Source organism: Coregonus clupeaformis, chromosome 12 (assembly GCF_020615455.1).
Source record: "Coregonus clupeaformis isolate EN_2021a chromosome 12, ASM2061545v1, whole genome shotgun sequence".
Taxonomy (NCBI): domain Eukaryota; kingdom Metazoa; phylum Chordata; class Actinopteri; order Salmoniformes; family Salmonidae; genus Coregonus; species Coregonus clupeaformis.
Window position 1 is genome coordinate 29742818 of NC_059203.1, and position 21863 is coordinate 29764680.

Genomic DNA, 21863 nt, shown 5'->3' on the forward strand with positions numbered 1-21863 from the left:
AAAGTCAAGGGGTGTGAATACTTTCTGAAGGCACTGTATTTGTTTAAAATCTATCAATTGATGGTTTCATTTCAGATAGACAAATAATCATGCTTTTTTGCTAAATGCTATATAGTATATCCATCCGCCTCACTCTCAGAGAAATAAGTAGTACTGCTAGGTTTTACACAGTCAAATGTAACAAATAACTAATAAAGAAATGTACAAATTATATATTGATGTCACAAATGTATATATATATATATACACATTTGTGACATCAATATATAATTTGTATATATTGTGACGTCACAAGAGGCTACACAGCTTTCAGCGGGATTGCTCAAGTAGTGCAAGGAGACAAGGTTCAAACAAAACAAGGATTTTATTATAGGTCTTGGGAAATTAACGAAAATATAACAAAATTCTGTTCTCTTGTGGCTCTTTAAGGGTTAACAGTTCAGGGATGTCTCTTCCACATCCAAAGTCATAACTCTCACTCGCTCAGATAACTTTTCCCCAGCCTTACTGTAGTCCACGTTGCAGCTAGTGGCCAACCCAGCAAAAAGTCCTTCCAAATGTCTCTCACGTATTTCCACAGGTGCATATATTCAAAGGTGAGTATTTCCCAAAGGTAAGTATCTCCAAATCCTTAGATTCCTCATGGAAGTGGACGTGCAGCACTCTTGTCCTCCAGAGAGCCCAGGTTGGAGACTGTGTCTCTTCCCTTCCCAAACCTTCAGCTCATCAGCTCCTCATTTGTTTCAGCTGCGTGGGAAGATTGGCCATAGAGGGGTGGAGTTCCCGACCATACCAGCAGATGGAGCCATAGCTGTCTGGGTTTGCAGCCACCTCAGGGGGATGTAACGTCCCTCCAGGACACAGCCTCTCGTGACATCACAATATATATACAGTACCAGTCAAAAGTTTGGACACACCAACTCATTCAAGGGTTTTTCTTTATTTTTACTATATTCTACATTGTAGAATAATAGTGAGGACATCAAAACTATGAAATAACACATATGGAATCATGTAGTAAGCAAAAAAGTGTTAAACAAATCAAAATATATTTTACATTTGAGATTCTTCAAATAGCCACCCTTTGCCTTGATGACAGCTTTGCACACTCTTGGCATTCTCTCAACTACCCTCAGAAATAGGCTATCCAAAGTCCCCCCCCCCCCATATTCTGAAATAGCATTTTTGTCCCCCCCAGTTTTATCATTGGAATGTGATACAAAACGAGGCAACGGTGTGCTTTATGACCATGCGGATGCCTCCAAGTGGTCGGGTAGGCTGTTTTGAGTGTTTATCAGACTGGATTAAAAAAATTAAAAAAATTATGTCCCCCCACTTCTAAAACCAAAAGTTGCGCCCCTGGTTGTATCGTTCAATTTTGTTTCGTTTTGTCTCAATCCAAGTGCGTCGCAAATTTGAAAGTGGATTGGACGTGGCGTGTGACCTTCTTAATCCTAATCGCTGTAATATGCAGAACATTTTACAATCACTTTCTGCTCTCTTTCCGAGATAAAGCTCACACTCTCAAAATCAACATTTCCTTGCCTGATGGTTGTTCTACAAAGTCAAAAAGGGAAACTAAGACGAAGCGAGGCTCAAGAGGTTGTGTTAGGAACAGACTACTGAGGCTGGGAAGCCCTGTTAAATGTGCGGTCACTAAATAATAAACTGGATGAGTTAGCAGCAAGGGCTAGATTTGAATTGGATTTTAGGAGAAGTAATTTAATCTGCTTTACAGAAATGTGGCTCAAGCAGGACAATATTGATGTGAACATTGATGGATACACTGTTAATAGAGCAGATCGAGACAAAACAACATCACAGAAATCAATAGGTGGGGGGCTATGTATCTTTGTAGATAATACTTGGGCCACACAGTGTAATGTGATTGAACAAGTGTGCACCAGAGATTATGAGATTCTCGTTGTATCATTCAGGCCATTCTATCTACCACGTGAGTTTGGACAGATTACTATTATTCTAGTCTATGTGCCTGGACCTAACAACAAGGAAGCTGCGAACAGGATTACAGACTGTTTCAATGCTGCGCTTTCATGACCAGCTGACCAGACAGTATTTGTGCTTGGGAATTTTAATACGCTCTCCCTCTCAGCGCACCTCCCCACTCTGCAACAGAGTTTCAGTTAGTTTCGGAATGGGTGGCAAGTAATAAGTTAGTCCTGAATATTTCCAAAACTAAAAGCATTGTGTTTGGGTCAAATCATTCACTAAACCCTAAACCTCAACTACATCTCGTAATAAATAATGTGGAAATTGAGCAAGTTGAGGTGTCTAAACTGCTTGGAGTAACCCTGGATTGTAGACTGTCATGGTCAAAGCATATTGATACAACAGTAGCTAAGATGGGGAAAAGTATGTCCATAATTAGGCGCTGCTCTGCCTTCTTAACAACACAATCAACAAGGCAGGTCCTACAGGCCCTAGTTTTGTCGCACCTAGACTGGTTCAGTAGTGTGGTCAGGTGCCACAAAGAGGGACTTGGGAAAATTGCAGTTGGCTCAGAACAGGGCAGCACGGCTGGCCCTTAAAAGTACACGGAGAGCTAACATTAATGACATGCATGTCAGTCTCTCCTGGCTCAGAGTGGAAGAGAGATTGACTTCATCACTGCTTGTTTTTGTAAGAGGTGTTGACAAGCTGAATGTACAGAGCTGTCTGTTTGGAATACTGGCACACAGCTCAGACACCCATGCATACCCCACAAGACATGCCACCAGAGGTCTCTTCACAGTCCCCAAGTCCAGAACAGACTATGGGAGGCGCACAGTACTACATAGAGCCATGACTATATGGAACTCTATTCCACATCAGGTAACTGATGCAAGCAGTAGAATCAGCTTAAAAAACAGGTTAAAACAAACTTATGGAATAACGGGGACCGTGAAGAGACACACACAAGGGTGTAGACACATGCATACGCACACATTGTGATATTGTTGTATGGTAGTATTAAACATTTTGTATTGTAGATAGGTAGTGGTGTAATAATGTCATATGATGTACTGTTTTATATTTTGTTTTATATGTAATGTAAGTGCTTTAATATGTTTGGACCCCAGGAAGAGTAGCTGTTGCCTTGGCAGCAGCTAATGGGGATCCCTAATAAATACAAATACAAATACCTGTCCAACTCGCATCCTGGGACCAGTGTTATGGCAATGTAGATGCGCATACAAGGCAGTGTGCAGAGCACCCATCGGGAAATCAGACCCTAACGTTATCCATCTCCTACCGAGATACAGGCAGCAGGTGAAACGCGGAAAACCTGTAGAGAAATCCATTCAGGTATGGACAGAGGAGAGTAGGGAGGAGCTCAAGGATTGCTTCGACGTCACAGACTGGGAGGTGTTCTTTGACTCGTGCAGGGATCCCCACGAGTTGACAGACAGCATCACATCATGCATCCAGTTCTGTGAGGATACTGTCATTAACACAAAAACTGTCTGAGTATTTCCCAACAGCAAGCCCTGGGTGTCTAAGGACTTGAAAATGTGCCTCAATGAAAGGAAGTTTGCGTTCCTGAAAGGAGATACTGATGCTGTAAAGGAGAAAGAAAATGAATTCAGGTAAAAAATGTAGAACGCTAAAAAGGACTTCAAGGATAAAGTGGAGCAGAGGTTCTGTACAGCCAATCCAAGACAAGCATGGGAGGGGCTTAATGCAATGATGGGAAGAGAAAGGAAAAGAGAGAACGATAAAATGTCAGACTGTTCATCCTTTGTAAACGACCTTAACTGTTTTTATGGAAGATTTGACACCGTCGATTTTAAAGATGAATGTAAACAAATATGTGAGAACATCCCCAAATCCTCTCCTGTCCAGATAACAGAGAACGAGGTGGCCTCATGCTTGTCACATATTAAGCCACACAAAGCACCGGACCAGACGGACTACAGGGCAAAGTACTGAAGGTCTGCGCCAACCAGCTCAAGGGAGTCTTCACACGACTGTTTCAACTCCTGCTGAGCACCTGTACAGTGCCAAACTCCTGGAAGGTGTCGATCATTGTACTGGTGCCTAAGAAGTCAGGGACCAAATCACCAAATGACTTTCGACCTGTGGCCCTCACACCCCTTCTGGCCAAATGTATGGAAAGGGTTGTTAGTAAGCACCTTACCCTGTCCATAGCAGATCAACTGGACCCGTTACTGGTTGGTCGTTCAGAGAGAGTGGTTGGGACATTGGCAAGTTGTTGCCATTGATGATCAGCTCCTTTGTCTTTTCCACATTGATGTGGGGGGCACTTGACCTGCACCATTCTTGAAGGTTGTTGGTCTGTTTAAAATAGCTGTCCCCATTTGACGTAACATCTTTAAAAAAGAGTCCCACCAGAGCCATGTCATCCGCCTACCTGAAAAGGCTCACATTGTTTCCTTGGATTTTCATCTCATTAGTGTAGATAGAGAACAACAACTGTGAAAGGACACACCCCTGGGGCGCCCCTGCATTCAGGGTCAGTTCACAGTGGGGGACTGAGGATGCTACCCTGACCTTGGTGAACATGGTGGCTAGTCACCTTCAACATGCAAAATCGTATGAACACATTTTATTTATTGATTTTAGTTCAGCTTTCAATACAGTGCAAATACACACACTCCTGAAACGACTACTGGACCTGAACGTAAACGGAGGCCTCACAGGTTGGATCAAGGACTTTTTAACTGACCGCCCGCAGAGGGTCCTCATGAATGGGGCCCTCTCTGATGAACTGACCCTGAATGCAGGGGCGCCCCATGGGTGTGTCCTTTCACCGTTGTTGTTCTCTATCTACACTAATGAGATGAAGATCCAAGGAAACAATGTGAGCCTTTTCAGGAAGGTGGATGACATGGCTCTGGTGGGACTCTTTTTTAAAGATGCTACGTCAGATGGGGACAGCTATTTTAAACAGACCAACAACCTTCAAGAATGGTGCAGGTCAAGTGCCCTCCACATCAATGTGGAAAAGACAAAGGAGCTCATAATCAATGGCAACAACTTGCCAATGTCCCAACCACTCTCTCTGAACGACCAACCAGTGGAGGTGGTTGAGTGTTTCAAATACCTAGGGACACAAATTGATAACAAGCTGAGTTTTACAGAGAATGCCAACTGTAAGCAAGCCAGCGCCTGTTTTTGATCAGGAAATTGAAGGGGTTTGGGGTCAGCCAGGATGTTCTGGAGAGGGTGTACAGCAGCTTGGTGGAGAGCATCCTCACGTTCAATATGACAGTCTGGTATGGTAATCTGAGCGTGAGGAGCAAAAGCAAACTGAGCAGAATAGTAAACACAGCCAGCAAAGTAATTGGTCGACCACAGGCACATTTGAGCAGTCTGTTCCACAAGGCAACCAAAAAGAAGGCACTGGCTTTTGTTGGCGACCCCTCCCACCCTCTACACCCTCAATTGGAGAGGCTTCCCTCTGGCCGGCACTTCAGAATGCCCATGGCCAAGAAGAACATGTTCCAAACATTCATTCGTTCCTTGTGCTGTTGAACTACTAAATGAAAAGTAAATTGTATCAGTATATGTACTTATCTATCCATTGCAGTTGGGACAGCAGTCAGTTGTGAGTGAATGTATCAATGTCCTCTATGTTTTCAGTGTACAGTCGTGGTCAAAAGTTTTGAGAATGACACAAGTATTGGTCTTCACAAAGTTCGCTGCTTCAGTGTTATGATATATTTTTGTCAGATGTTACTATGGTATACTGAAGTATAATTACAAGCATCCCATGAGTGTCAAAGGCTTTTATTGACAATTACATTAAGTTTATGCAAAGAGTCAATATTTGCAGTGTTGACCCTTATTTTTCAAGACCTCTGCAATCCGCCCTGGCATGCTGTCAATTAACTTCTGGGCCACATCCTGACTGATGGCAGCCCATTCTTGCATAATCAATGCTTGGAGTTTGTCCGAATTTGTGGGGTTTTATTTGTCCACCTGCCTCTTGAGGATCGACCTCAAGTTCTCAATGGGATTAAGGTCTGGGGAGTTTCCTGGCCATGGACCCAAAATGTCGATGTTTTGTTCCCCGAGCCACTTAGTTATCACTTTTTCCTTATGGCAAGGTGCTCCATCATGCTGGAAAAGGCATTGATCGTCACCAAACTGTTCTTGGATGGTTGGGAGAAGTTGCTCTTGGAGGATGTGTTGGTACCATTCTTTATTCATGGCTGTGTTCTTAGGCAAAATTGTGAGTGAGCCCATTCCCTTGGCTGAGAAGCAACCCCACACATGAATGGTCTCAGGATGCTTTACTGTTGGCATGACACAGGACTGATGGTAGCGCTCACCTTGTCTTCTCCGGACAAGGTGTTTTCCGGATGCCCCAAACAATCGTAAAGGGGATTCATCAGAGAAAATGACTTTACCCCAGTCCTCAGCAGTCCAATCCTTGTACCTTTTGCTGAATATCAGTCTGTCCCTGATGTTTTTCCTGGAGAGAAGTGGCTTCTTTGCTGCCCTTCTTGACACCAGGCCATCCTCCAAAAGTCTTCGCCTCACTGTACGTGCAGATGCACTCACACCTGCCTGCTGCCATTCCTGAGCAAGCTCTGCACTGGTGGTGCCCCGATCCCGCAGCTGAATCAACTTTAGGAGACACATGAGCCTTTCTTGGGCGCCCTGACGCCTTCTTCACAACAATTGAACCTCTCTCCTTGAAGTTCTTGATGATCCGATAAATGGTTGATTTAGGTGCAATCTTACAAGCAGCAATATCCTTGCCTGTGAAGCCCTTTTTGTGCAAAGCAATGATGACGGCACGTGTTTCCTTGCAGGTAACCATGGTTAACAGAGGAAGAACAATGATTTCAAGCACCACCCTCCTTTTAAAGCTTCCAGTCTGTTATTCTAACTCAATCAGCATGACAGAGTGATCTCCAGCCTTATCCTCGTCAACACTCTCACCTGTGTTAACGAGAGAATCACTGACATGATGGCAGCTGGTCCTTTTGTGGCAGGGCTGAAATGCAGTGGAAATGTTTTTTGGGGATTAAGTTCATTTTCATGGCAAAGAGGGACTTTGCAATTAATTGCAATTCATCTGATCACTCTTCATGACATTCTGGAGTATATCCAAATTGCCATCATCAAAACTGAGGCAGCAGACTTTGTGAAAATTAGTATTTGTGTCATTCTCAAAACTTTTGACCAAGACTGTATGCAACATGACTGGTTTACGGTGTGAGAATGTATGTGTGTGTGATCCTTTTAATGGAAGGTGATGCCAAAGAAAAATTTCCATTCTGGATGGACAAAAAAGTTTTATTCTATTATATTGAAAACATTAATAGAACATTTCTTTATTTGGGTTTAGGTTTAGATAAATACTCCAGCTCGTTAGGTGGCAGTGTTCTGGAATATGTAACTCACATCTGCGCGTGCGCAATAGTTGCACATGTTGACATTGTCGAGATGCGAAATATTGACATGTTGGAACTGCGTTTATGTGAAATTTGACGAAGTAACGCCGTTATTTTACACAGTTTATGGGTAAGAAATGCTGGACGAGATATATTGAGATCTAGCGTCATGACGACGTCATCTGTTCGCGTGTTTCATAAACTAGAAGGATTGTTTTCCATTTACAAACCCCCCGGTGTCCACTGGAAACTCGTCCGGGATACCGTCGAGACAAACCTGCTCAAAGGTACTGTACTGACACTAGCCTTTACTTTTGCACTGCAATTGCAACATAATCCCTCATGTTGTTGTTTTGATAAGTGCATGCTTAATTGTAGTCTGATTAATCAGGCTGTAATACACAATTAATTGGTATATACAGCCTGGAAATAATGCCTGCAAAATCGAGGAAATTTTCCTTAAATGCCAGAATGTTGAATAAAATTACATTTAAACTTACGCTAACTTTACCTGTTGTCTGTGCGGTTTGTCCGTCAGCTGCTCGAAATTTGAGACAAATTATTCACAGGAAAGTATTGTTTACCCGACATTTTAGAGAACCGGTCATTTTTAGTAGTATATATGGTTGAGTTCGTAACCGAGGTAACGTTTTTTTTGTGTGAATTGTTTTTTAAAAATTCAGATTTCAATCTTCCAAAAAATCGACAAAATAAAGTGGATCCTCTCATAATTCAGAATATACCATTACCTACCGGCTTTCTAAAAAGTTGGGTAAACAATACTTTCCAGTGGAAATCAGACTAGATGAATTGCTTCAGCTGTTATTACCTTATGGGTTTACCACCTGACCAGACTTGACAAGAAAGACTGCACGGGATTTCCTGTCACCTGTCCAGTTCATTCACAGCAATGCAGTTGAAGGAAATTAGAGAATGATTTTAAATCTTACATTTCTAGTCATTTAGCAGACGCTCTTATCCAGAGCGACTTACAGTAGCGAGAGAGCATACATTTTCATAAATGTTTTCGTACTGGTCCCCCGTGGGAATCGAACCCACAACCCTGGCATTGCAAGCGCCATGCTCTACTAACTGAGTCATACGGGACCGATGATGATGATGTTGATGCACTCTCTCTCTCCAAAGGGATTAATGCTGCCCCTCCTCCAGCCCCTCGTCAGAGGGTCCAGTTCCTGGCTGAGCCCACCAGTGTTGTGGCTGAGGGTTCAAATGAGCTCATCCTGTCTGCAGCCTCTGTCCCAGCTCTGGCTCATCACCCTCTGGGTATGTTCAGGTTCACTGTACAATCACTTCCAAGTCTTTCATGACCCGGCCCTTACACAACCTATAAGTGCGTTTCACTGTATTTTAAAGGTGAGGCGCTCCATATCGTAATGATGCTGGATTTGTGTGAATTCAATAACTGTGTTACTGTTTTCTTATCAGTGTGTGGACCTGAGTTCCAGCACATAGGAGTAGGAGTGGGACATCGACTGGACATATTCTCCTCTGGAGTTCTAGGTGGGACTTTCTGTCATGTCCTCCAAATTACAAAAAATATATTTTGCTGAGGGATTTGCTCATTTGAACCACATCGGGCCTGCATTACTGCACTGATTAAGTTTTCACCTTTCATGTGATGTTTGATCATTACATCACCATGGCATCTGTTTCTCCTCAGTTCTAGGTGTTGGCCAGGCAAACAAGGCTCTGACTGATCTCTACAGATCTCATGTCACTAGAGTAAGCGTTCATCTCTATTTATGTTACAAGTAAAAGAGCATGCAGTTTATTGGATGTGGAAAATCCATATGGGATCGTTGTGATAGAATACTGAGATTGCCATGATGCATTTCTTGTTCAACTTTTGGTAATTTATTCAGGATTATACATTGGAAGGTGAATTCGGGATGGCCACAGATAATTTCTCTCACACAGGCCGCCTCATAGAGAGGACCACATATGGTAGGTACATCAGCGCTTTCTTTTTTTGCCTTGCACCTTACTGAAATAAATACAGAATCTATAAAACATTATCTTGACTGTGTAACAACCCTTGACGTGCCTTCCAGATCACATCACACGGGACAAGCTGGAGAGAGTCCTGGCCATGATGCAAGGATCCAATCAGAAGGCCCTGCTCACGTACGTCCACCATTCATTCTAGTTCTGTGGTCCACCTCTTATCCCTCTCTGTTCACCTTACTTTATCTACTCACTGAGCCAAGGCAAATTGCAATTAGAGCATTCCCATGACCTGTACCAATTCAACCCCATTACTTACCAAACTAATGCTGTGATATAAGTGCCTGTCAGTTGTCAGTGCCAGCGCAAGCGTATTTGTTATTTTTGCTATACCCAGTGTGTGGAGCAGTGTAGGATAACTGTTTGTTCTGGCAGGTACTCTAAGGTGGACATGAGCACCCAGGAGGCCTATGAGCTGGCTGTGAAGGGGGAACTGCGTCCCGACGGGAAGTCTCCCCCTATCATGACAGGCCTGCGTTTATTACACTTCCAACCACCCCATTTTACCTTGGGTAAATATATTACCACGTCCAGTTTCACCTGTACTGTACAACACCCTGCTAGATAGACTCTTGCTCACACACATAGTTACAGTACACACAAAGACGCAGGGACACACTCGCATGCAATAGGACTTGGCACATGGCTCTTTCTAACTGATGAACTGCAACAGACACCTCATTGCATTAGATACAGTGGGGGGAAAAAGTATTTAGTCAGCCACCAATTGTGCAAGTTCTCCCACTTAAAAAGATGAGAGGCCTGTAATTTTCATCATAGGTACACGTCAACTATGACAGACAAAATGAGAAAAGAAAATCCAGAAAATCACATTGTAGGATTTTTAATGAATTTATTTGCAAATTATGGTGGAAAATAAGTATTTGGTCAATAACAAAAGTTTCTCAATACTTTGTTATATACCCTTTGTTGGCAATGACACAGGTCAAACGTTTTCTGTAAGTCTTCACAAGGTTTTCACACACTGTTGCTGGTATTTTGGCCCATTCCTCCATGCAGATCTCCTCTAGAGCAGTGATGTTTTGGGGCTGTCGCTGGGCAACACGGACTTTCAACTCCCTCCAAAGATTTTCTATGGGGTTGAGATCTGGAGACTGGCTAGGCCACTCCAGGACCTTGAAATGCTTCTTACGAAGCCACTCCTTCGTTGCCCGGGCGGTGTGTTTGGGATCATTGTCATGCTGAAAGACCCAGCCACGTTTCATCTTCAATGCCCTTGCTGATGGAAGGAGGTTTTCACTCAAAATCTCACGATACATGGCCCCATTCATTCTTTCCTTTACACGGATCAGTCGTCCTGGTCCCTTTGCAGAAAAACAGCCCCAAAGCATGATGTTTCCCACCCTCATGCTTCACAGTAGGTATGGTGTTCTTTGGATGCAACTCAGCATTCTTTGTCCTCCAAACACGACTGAGTTGAGTTTTTACCAAAAAGTTCTATTTTGGTTTCATCTGACCATATGACATTCTCCCAATCCTCTTCTGGATCATCCAAATGCACTCTAGCAAACTTCAGACAGGCCTGGACATGTACTGGCTTAAGCAGGGGGACACGTCTGGCACTGCAGGATTTGAGTCCCTGGCGGCGTAGTGTGTTACTGATGGTAGGCTTTGTGACTTTGGTCCCAGCTCTCTGCAGGTCATTCGCTAGGTCCCCCCGTGTGGTTCTGGGATTTTTGCTCACCGTTCTTGTGATCATTTTGACCCCACGGGGTGAGATCTTGCATGGAGCTCCAGATCGAGGGAGATTATCAGTGGTCTTGTATGTCTTCCATTTCCTAATAATTGCTCCCACAGTTGATTTCTTCAAACCAAGCTGCTTACCTATTGCAGATTCAGTCTTCCCAGCCTGGTGCAGGTCTACAATTTTGTTTCTGGTGTCCTTTGACAGCTCTTTGGTCTTGGCCATAGTGGAGTTTGGAGTGTGACTGTTTGAGGTTGTGGACAGGTGTCTTTTATACTGATAACAAGTTCAAACAGGTGCCATTAATACAGGTAACGAATGGAGGACAGAGGAGCCTCTTAAAGAAGAAGTTACAGGTCTGTGAGAGCCAGAAACCTTGCTTGTTTGTAGGTGACCAAATACTTATTTTCCACCATAATTTGCAAATAAATTCATTAAAAATCCTACAATGTGATTTTCAGGATTTTTTTTCTCTCAATTTGTCTGTCATAGTTGACGTGTACCTATGATGAAAATTACAGGCCTCTCTCATCTTTTTAAGTGGGAGAACTTGCACAATTGGTGGCTGACTAAATACTTTTTTCCCCCACTGTATGTATCAGGTATTCTTGAATAGAGGGGCAATTCCACGGTAAGAGTGACACTGAGACTCCGATTTTTCACTTTAAAATGTATGCCAAACAAAAACCAATGATTGTAAAGTTAAAGCATACAACTCTATGCACAATAACTACTTTTAACAATTTATACTGAACATTTTACTAAATAAAATGTACTTGAACAGTGCAAATGCAAAGTTTGGTAACAGAATAACGGTTTGTGCTGTTTGTGCCGTCATTCTGTTACCAAACTTAGCATCTGCAGTGTTTTTAAAGTAAAGGTGCTTTTGTAAAATTGTTGGTATAAATTGTTAAAAGTAGTTATTGTGCATAGAGTTGTATGGCTTGTTTAACTTTGCAATCATTGGTTTTTGTTTGAAATACAGTATTATTCTATTATCGTGGAATTGCCCAGTGCGCAATTTAATTTATAAAATTGTCCCCCCTTCCCCAATACATGTATAAATATTAAAATCAAATCAAATTTTATTCGTCACACGCGCCGAATACAACAGGTGTAGACCTTACAGTGAAATGCTTACTTATAAGCCCTTGTTACCGTGGAATTGCCCAGTGCTCAATTCAATGCTCTGAGATAGGATTGTGTCGAGGCACAGATCTGGGGAAGGGTACCAAAAAATGTCTGCTGCATTGAAGGTCCACAAGAACACAGTGGCCTCCATCATTCTTAAATGGAAGAAGTTTGGAACCACCTAGACTCTTTCTAGAGCTGCCCGTCCGGCCAAACTGAGCAATCGGTGGTGAAGGGCCTTGGTCAGGGAGGTGACCAAGAACCCAATGGTCACTCTGACAGAGCTCTAGAGTTCCTCTGTGGAGATGGGAGAACCTTCCAGAAGGACAACCATCTCTGCAGCACTCCACCAATCAGGCCTTTATGGTAGAGTGGCCAGACGGAAGCCACTCCTCAGTAAAAGGCACATGACAGCCCGCTTGGAGTTTACCAAAATGCACCTAAAGACTCTGACCATGAGAAACAAGATTCTCTGGTCTGATGAAACCAAGATTGAACTCTTTGGCCTGAATGCCAAGCGTCACGTCTGGAGGAAACCTGGCACCATCCCTACGGTGAAGCATTGTGGTGGCAGCATCATGCTGTGGGGATGTTTTCAGCGGCAGGGACTGGGAGACTAGTCAGGATCGAGGCAAAGATGAACGGAGCAAAGTACAGAGAGATCCTTGATGAAAACCTGCTCCAGAGTGCTCAGGACCTCAGACTGGGGCGAAGGTTCACCTTTCAATAGGACAACGACCCTAAGTACACAGCCAAGCAACGCAGGAGTGGCTTCGGGACAAGTCTCTGAATGTCCTTTAGTGGCCCAGCCAGAGCCCGGACTTGAACCCTATCGAACATCTCTGGAGAGACCTGAAAATAGCTGTGCAGCAATGCTCCCCATCCAACCTGACAGAGCTTGAGATGTTCTGCAGAGAGGAATGGGAGAAACTCCCCAAATATAGGTGTGCCAAGCTTGTAGCGTCATACCTAAGAAGACTCTAGGCTGTAATCGCTGCCAAAGGTGCTTCAGCAAAGTACTGAGTAAAGGGTCTGAATACTTATGTAAATGTAATATTTGCAAAAATTTATAAAAACCTGTTTTTGCTTTGTCATTGTGGGGTATTGTGTGTGTAGATTGATGAGGGAAAATAAACATTTAATCAATTGTAGTATAAGTCTGTAATGTAACAATGTGGAAAAAGTCAAGGGGTCTGAAATACTTTCCGAAGGTACTGTATGCTAAAATGTTTATTCTATGCTACTGCCATTTTCTTTATATTCATATTCTTATTTTTTTACTATTTCATATTGTTATTCCATTGTCGAGAAGGAACCTGCAAGTAAGCATTTCGTTGGACAATGTATACCATGCGTATCCCGTACATACAACGAATAAAACTAGAAACTTGCTAATTCAGTTTGCTACATTTCATAAACCTGTTATCTCCCTCTCACAGAGGTGCAGTGTTTGAATGAAACCCAGCGGTACCTGTGCAGAATCCTGCATGAAATGGGTTTGGAGCTCCGCAGCACGGCCATATGTAAGGGTGTGCGCCGCACTCGAGACGGACCCTTCACCCTACAGCACGCCTTGACCCATCAACACTGGACTTCCCCAGATGTCATACAGGCCATCCAACAGTACCGCTCTTCCAGAAAGGCTAGAAAAGCCAAGTGCACACAGCCAGGGAAGGATACAGGAACAGCCAGTCAAAGACAGGAGATGGTGGAAGAAGCAGCGGTCACTGGTGATTCCCACCGGTTACACTCTGTATTGACCTCAAAAGCATTTGGCTCTTGATGTCCTTGGAATAGATATCCTCGAAAGCTACACCAGCCTCAAAACAGACTGGTTTTAGTCAATGAAGATGTAGCCTCTGCCACAGCCTTTCACCTCACCTTTGAGTGTGAAGCCTGGAGCCTAGGCTAATGAAGAATTGGCTGTTGGAAAGACTGGTGATGTGCAATGTCTCTGCTTTCTTTATGCCAATGTAAAATGTATGACCTCATGTTTGTATCAGTCAATGTCTGCTCTTTTAAATTAAAATATATTCCAAATGATGTGATCATCTCAAAAATGTGTAGGGGGAAATAAGCTAATAAGTATTCTTAGTTCTAAGAAACACTCCGTTCCATTACATTACACATAAGTCATTGGGCGAAGGCGTCTTCTGCACTGGGTTTTGTTAAAGAGCCCTGACGTTAACACGCATCGCTTGCAGTACAGTTTTGGAAACATAAGGACCTTATCTTTCATATCAGCAAGCAATAAGTTTAAAAAACAAAAATGTTAAATTGATACACTTTTTTAGGGTTAGTGTTCCCACACGGCCATATCTCCATGTTACAGCGCATGTTTATGGAAGACAGAGGAAGACCACCTGTGCTAATTAGTTATCTATCGTGCTCTGAACACCTGTGTGTGTAGTGGAAAAAGGCCACTAGAAATGTTGTCACTGAAAAATACTGTCGGCTGCAACTGTGATAAAGCCGGTTAAAACAGTGTACAGTAAGTGCATATTTTGCATTTGTGAAATTATTTTGAGGTTATATTAAGGTAAAGGGCTTTATGTTTCTAGAACCGTATCGCAATTGAGAATCGATCCAGTCTACCTCTAAAATAACATACAAGGTCCTTGAACCTTAAGACAGGCTCATGTAAATACATCTTGGGCTATCCCAACATTAGATGGCATACAAATAAAAGTTATTTGTCACAATTCAGAATGAATTCTCTACAATCTATTTTGAACGTCCTGTAACTTTGTGTCCATCCTCAGGATTATAATACATTTATGCAAAGGATCAACACAACAAACATTACACTGTAGGCTACATGTTGTTTGAGTGCAGGACTCAAATGGAACCCTTCTGTGCAAGAGATTCGGTGGGGATATTTGTAGTGCTGCACTGTAGGACCGACCGACGTTCAGTGCTGCGGCTGCCATTAAGCGTACGTTTGTTGTTACATTGTAACAAAGATACTGGTAACTAAACCTTCTTGAGTCTTTGATTGTAGCGTCGAGAGTGATCAGGTACGATACACACCCTTCGGTTATCTTCCATTACATATAATTTAACTCCGATGTCACAAGCTGCTGCTACTGTTTACCTATCCTGTTGCTTAGTCACTTTATCCCTACCTATAAGTCAGTGGCGAACCGTGACTATAGGACCTAGGCCTTCAGAGGGACCAAAAATCTTCCAATACGTTGTATCAATCTCAAAAATCAAGAAAATAACAGAAAACATAGCATAATTTATTGCGCCCGACATTATATATTCTGGAGTCGGACCATTCTAGTGAAGGGGGATTTAATCAAACAGGCCTGGCCGCGCTTCGGTTTGCAGCACACACAGAGACAGAACCGGTATGGACACAACATGTGACACACAGCATACAATAATGCGACCAGCAAAACAAAAAAACACACTGTTTACACAACCTATAGTAGCCTAACAACACTATCACCAATAGGGACAACAAGTGTCACATCAGAGGTAACATGCTCTTGGTGCTGAAAGGATAGCGACCGTAATACCTGTGCACTCCATGCACTGAAGAAGAGCCAGTTTTGGTCAATAGGCACGACTGACAGCAGTCACACACAGCATCAAATAATGTTGAAGAATACTCAGCCTATTTACTTTATTAGGCCACATAAAATCCTAACAATACAAAAGCACAACCATTTAATTTCCAAAATGAAATTAACAAACCAGTTATTTTATCAGGCTCATTACACTTTGTCATCTAAAGTTTAAGGACACTGTGTGCTAGCTTAGCCAGCTAGTCCTAAGGAGGACTCCGGTACATAGTAGGCGGGAGTGACACTGTGTGCTAGCTAGCCAACTAGCAAGCACATGGTGTCGCTAACTATCAAGCTAGCTAGTACACTGTGTCGCCCCAGGCGGTGATGACCGGTAGACAGTGTCCTTCACCCCCGCCTGTTGGGCACGGTTTGCTCCAGTACACAGCAGGCGTGAGGCGGATGAGATACCATGTGCTAGTTAGCTAACTAGCAAGCTTGCACACGGTGTCGTTAATTAGCAAGTTAGTTAGCTAGCACACGGTGTTGCAGCCTCCCGCCTGCTGTGCTAGCATGAGGCGGGGGGCAACTGATAGACTGTGTCCTTTGCAGGAACCAATGGGGTGCTCGAGGGGGGTGCAGGAATGCCCAAATGTAGGAACGCCGAATTGCGGGCAACAGTTGCACAGTATTGTCACTTTTTTTTTTTTTTACGGTCCCACCAGTGCTTAAACCTCTCAGTTTTGAACTGTTTTGTTCTGGAACCTATTTGGCCGGATCCAGTACCTCTCCTGGCATGAAAAATAATTGGCACTTTTTGCAATGTAAAAATTAGAATAACCGCGATCAAAGTTCATTCGAGTTGCCTCTTAGTTAATTCTCCTGCCCTCACAAAAAAACGTAATGTGAAAAGTTAATTTTAAGCCCGGGCCTAATATTCTAAGAGTTGATTTGGGTTGGGCTGGCCCGGGTTTATGGTTTGCGCAACATTGTAATTAACCTATGTTTGAGACATTTACATTTACATTTTACATTTACATTTTAGTCATTTAGCAGACGCTCTTATCCAGAGCGATTTACAGGAGCAATTAGGGTTAAGTGCCTTGCTCAAGGGCACATTAACGTCATTTAGCAGACGCTCTTAGCCAGAGCGACTCACAAATTGGTGCGTTCACCCTATAGCCAGTGGGATAACCACTTTACGCTTGGCGTTGGCTGTGTGAGAAGCCCATCATTATGTCTCCCATAACTAGAATGAGATTCACGTTCTATGATCTCGCTCCCTATCTCTACTCTGATAGACATGAGCCTGCAACTCTCATCTCTCCAGTGTTGCACTTCATCATTTATTTCCTTATAGAATCATAGCCACACGAAGGGTTCTGAACGAACTGCAGGACCCCTGATACATTTAAATACATTTGCCAAAGTTATAGAATTACTGCTGTCTGTTCAGAAATAAATGAAATAATTCAGAATAGCCTACTACACCACGAGAAGGCCTATAATTTAGCGACAGAGGATCAATAGCTGTGGATTGTATCCCAATAACAAGGAATAGCCTACAGTCGGGAACGCGCTGCAAATCTGTCTGAGAAACAACAGCACCCAGACAAAACAGGCATTTCGCCATATTTCAAATACAATCGAGGGGAAACACAGTTTGGAAAGTAAATGGCTCCTGCTGAAAAGAGAAGACTATGCTGTAGGCTACCAAAATATTTGATAAGAGAGAGATTGGCTTTTGGCACGAGCACATCGGCCATCACCAGCGAGTGAGCTGCGCATCATTGGGTGAGTCAGTGAAACTGGAAAGCATTTTTAGGACTATAATTTCCTCCTCATATAGCCTACAATATGTCTCCTCACACCTAGGCCTATATGTCTCCTCACACCTAGGCCTAGGCTATTGATGGATTCAAGACGTTGTCGTTTTTATTGATCTCAGATTATCAATTTGTCAGTGTCAAAGTAGCCTGGCATTTCGATAATTTGTGCGGTATTAAAAAAGAGTCATGTAAATGACGTAGAATTGCATGAAAGCGTTTATAAAAGGCCAACATTTACATGTTTGTGGACCCTAGGCTACTAAAAATGTTCCCCATATGTGCAACTTCAATAAGTGCCACTACGCAAATGCGATGATATGCATGCAATGCTTTATTCTAAATGTGATTTTTTTTTTCTCATGCGTTCCGCTACCTCAGAACTCCCCAGGTCGGTCACCCCACTCTAGCGCTCACTTTTTGTTTTACAAATTAATTTACAAATTAAGCACTGTGTCCCACCCATTGCAAATCAAAATGTGAATGTTTCATTCCACTGTCACTCCACAATTCTGCTCTAATACAGGTGAATGGCAGAGGAATTCTGTCCAGCTTCTGAAGGCCTAGCCAATGGCTGGCTGTGCTAGCTAGAGTTCTCTACCCAGAGACCACCAAAGAAAAATCCTGATATTTTTTTCTCTTCAGTATTACCTTTCTCTTTCCAACACAAACTGAAGAGATGAAATCAGAAGATCATAAAAATTATTGTAAAGATGAGAGAAATTAAAAAATATATACATTTATCTGAAGGCCTAGAAGGCCCTCACGGTTCCCCACTGCTATAAATACATATCTACCTCAACTACCTCATACCCTTGCACATGGACTCGGTACTGGTACCCCGTGTATATAGCCAAGTTATCGTTACTCATTGTGTATTTATTCATCTTGTTATTATTTCGCTATTATTTATCTTTGTTTTCTCTCTGCATTGTTGGGAAGGGCCCGGAAGGAAGCATTTCACTGTTAGTCTGTTGTTTACAACGCATGTGACAAATACAATTGTATTTGTTTCATGGTTAAAAAGTATACACCATGACGAACGTCAGCGTGTAATAACGTGTGTAATGCAAGCAGTCTCTGTACACCTGCCACTATACGTGTTGTCAGTGATGTAGTGGAGGGTATACATCAGATTATTTTTCAATGGGCATTGCATATACTCACTTCTTAATCCCCACGATGCGTTTCAAAGTAGCCTAGTGTAGTGGTCTAGTGGAGGTATATGCCATATCAATTAATAAGGTTAATGGAACATATCAGAATGTTTAGCTTAAAATGTTGATGAACAATTATTTCTTCACATTTTAGGTGCAGCATTGTGCACATGGCGTAGGCCTACATGCCAATGTTCCAAAATGCAATTTACAGGAAAACACCATTCTAAAATGTGCACCACCTGCACATGCAAGCAGTTTCATAGACAGAGATAGAAATTTAGAAAGAGGGGAGCTCTAAAGATGCAACAACTACACAGGAGGTTGGTGGTACCTTAATTGGGGAGGACGGGCTTGTGGTAATGGATGGAGCGGAATTAGTGGAATGGGATCAAATACATCAAACACATGGTTTCCATGTGCTTGATGCCATTCCATTTGCTCCGTTCCAGCAATTATTATGAGCCGTCCTCCCCTCAGCAGCCTCCACTGAACAACTATCATGGGTTGCTAATATGACTAGGATCATGCCTTTGGCTGCTAGACAATGAAAGAAAGTTTAAAGAAAACCAATAGAACAGGAGAACGTATATGAGGAAGTCTTTATAAAATAATTGTCTCCACGTTTTTATGGTGGGATTTTGGCTATAGGCTACTATGAAGCAAGGCAAGACATGCCTCATAATATGTCATGAAGTAAAATGTAAGGAACAGGAAAAATATAGCGATGCTAATGATAGACCTAACCGTCTTCTGGTAGATGGAAAGGCTTTCCCAAAAACCTTCTCAATTAAATGTTAACTAGCTACAAAGTAGTCAGTCTTTGCCTACCTGGAAGAATTATATCATGATTATTTGCATCAATCCAGTGGCCATTTGTTTTGTAAACAACATCTCATGTCATGTGCTACAGAAACACTGCTAACCAAACAGCAGTGCTAGGTGCCTTACACTTAAATTAAACGGTAACTACACAACAAAGAATACAATTCCCAGACCTTAAAGTGGTCTCCTGATGTGGTTTAAGCATTGTTATGGACATAGAACATCCAATTTTGTTGTTTTTTCTATTAGAAAAGTGTGACTGAGAGTGAAAACCTGAAACATTTTTTACAAATCAGAAACCTGCAAATTTCTGCCTCAGTTGACAGCCTCATTTATCTATTTCACTAGTAGGCCTACTTGGACAGTACAGTTTGGGTTTATAATTGTAGGTAATTCAGAGTGTACGTCACTGTTTCTCATAGACATTTTCACACAGGGCACCTTTCCTTCATCGGGCAGGCTGTTTGGGATTTAATTTTTCTCAATTCGAGTATACTCACTTCTCCAGGCACCACTACGTGTTGTTATCATTGAACAGCTAACAAAGAAATCTGTGAATATCACTGTGGGATCATTCAGTTAGAAATAAAACAGTATCTGAACTTTGCACCTTCCAGAGCTTTTTTGTGCTTTATTTTGCAGCCTTAGCTATTTTGTGGAATTTTATTGTTTGTCAATGCAGTGAAGGTAGCCTACCCATTTTCATACTTTTCCCGATTTCCTCCATCTCCGCTACATCTACAACATGAGATGCATGTGGATTTGTGGATTTCTGTGGCAGGTGTGATGCGTGTGCCACTGCGCTGGGTGCTGTGGGATGTGAAAGAGACCCTGCTGAAGGTGCACAGGTCTGTCGGGGAGCAGTACTGCCAGGAGGCCAAACGAACAGCAGGTTTCAGTCTTAACCCTACAGAGGTAGAGGCTGCCTTCCACCAGTCCTTCCGCCAGTACTCCAAACTCTACCCCAACTACGGTACGGCCCAGGGCCTGGGGGGGAAGGCCTGGTGGATGGGGGTGGTCCGGGACACCTTCTCCCAGTGTAGAGTACAGGACGCAGCCCTACTGGACACACTGGCCCACAACTTGTATCATGGTTTCTGCAGCCCTGATAACTGGGAGGTGAGGGGATTATAGTAATTGTACTGTCATTCAGAAATGGTTTTTGTCAGCATCACAGTATGTTGTGTAATTCATGTAACATCTCCAAAAATGTGATATTATGATTGAGCAAAATTACCATGTATACCTACATGCATTCATTAACATTTGTTTATTGTAAACCATCCTCAATATCTATCAATTGAACAATTGTGCCACATTGTGAAATGAATAGCCTGTATCTTCCGTCCTAAGGTATTTCCAGACTCAGCGAAGACCCTGGAGAGCATCTCCTCCCTGGGACTGAAGCAGGGTGTGGTGTCCAACTTCGACAATCGCCTGGAGGGGATTCTACGAGGCTGTGGCTTGCTGTCTCACTTCAGCTTCCTGCTCACCTCAGAGGAGGCCGGGATAGCCAAGCCTGACCCAGCAATCTTCCACCAGGCACTAGAGAAATGTGGCGTAACAGCCGCGAGTGTAGCTCACATTGGGGACCATTATGTCTATGACTACGTGACCTCTCGGTCGCTGGGCCTCCATGGGTACTTGTTGGACAGACAGGGCAGGGATAAATACCCTGATGTTCCCCCACAGCATCGATTAAAGACCCTGGAGGAGCTACCTGCACGTCTCCAGCAAGATATGGACTAAATGTTATCTATTACACAAGTAAACTCAAACAAACCGCACTGTGCCAACATTTCACTGCACTTGACATTAACGTATAAAAAAGAAAAATCCCAGCCTTACAATCTATGGCAGTGAGACTAGCCCTTAAAACTATTAACATATGCAATGAACTTTTTTAGATTATCTAAAGATGTACATATCATTTATCTAACGTTTTCATAATTTATTTCGCCAATATGCTTTATGTCAAGTTGTGACACCCTCCAATCATTGGATTATGTTCAATAAATAAAAATGCATGTTCTGCAGCCAGTGCTACATTCTTCTACCACTTAAACCTCCTCTCTTGGAAATGAATAGATCTTTTAAATACAGCATTAGATTTCAGCTCACTTGAGCTGAGACCAGACAAGGAGGAATCGGGCCGGTAATTTATGGTCATGGCTAGATGGGATGCAGCTAATGTAAATTGACGTCAAAAGTTGCATGTTGGAGTCGCATCAGGGAGAATTTTTGCATTTCAGCTAACCCTAACTATTTTCCTAACCTTAACCTAATTCTCCTAACCTGCTACATTAATTATCCTA

At 42.8% G+C, this 21863-nt stretch overlaps 2 protein-coding genes across 6 annotated transcripts; both read left to right on the top strand.

The window, feature by feature from the left end:
- Positions 1-7374: 7374 nt before the first annotated feature.
- Positions 7375-14271, top strand: LOC121578654 (mitochondrial mRNA pseudouridine synthase TRUB2). Its single transcript, XM_041893027.1, has 8 exons — positions 7375-7654; positions 8514-8651; positions 8814-8888; positions 9049-9110; positions 9251-9332; positions 9440-9512; positions 9768-9904; positions 13668-14271. The coding sequence occupies exons 1-8, from the start codon at positions 7537-7539 to the stop codon at positions 14009-14011; spliced, it is 1029 nt and encodes a 342-aa protein (XP_041748961.1). The 5' UTR covers positions 7375-7536; the 3' UTR covers positions 14012-14271.
- An 826-nt stretch (positions 14272-15097) lies between these two features.
- Positions 15098-21584, top strand: hdhd3 (haloacid dehalogenase-like hydrolase domain containing 3). Of its 5 annotated transcripts, none has more exons than XM_041892350.1 (3): positions 15098-15163; positions 20330-20667; positions 20902-21584. In XM_041892350.1, the coding sequence occupies exons 2-3, from the start codon at positions 20335-20337 to the stop codon at positions 21295-21297; spliced, it is 729 nt and encodes a 242-aa protein (XP_041748284.1). In that variant the 5' UTR covers positions 15098-15163; positions 20330-20334; the 3' UTR covers positions 21298-21584. The 5 variants fall into 5 exon arrangements, with proteins under 5 accessions (XP_041748284.1, XP_041748281.1, XP_041748283.1 ...); XM_041892347.1 differs by having other exon boundaries at positions 15106-15245; positions 20299-20667; XM_041892349.1 differs by having other exon boundaries at positions 15106-15245.
- The last annotated feature ends 279 nt before the right edge of the window (positions 21585-21863 follow it).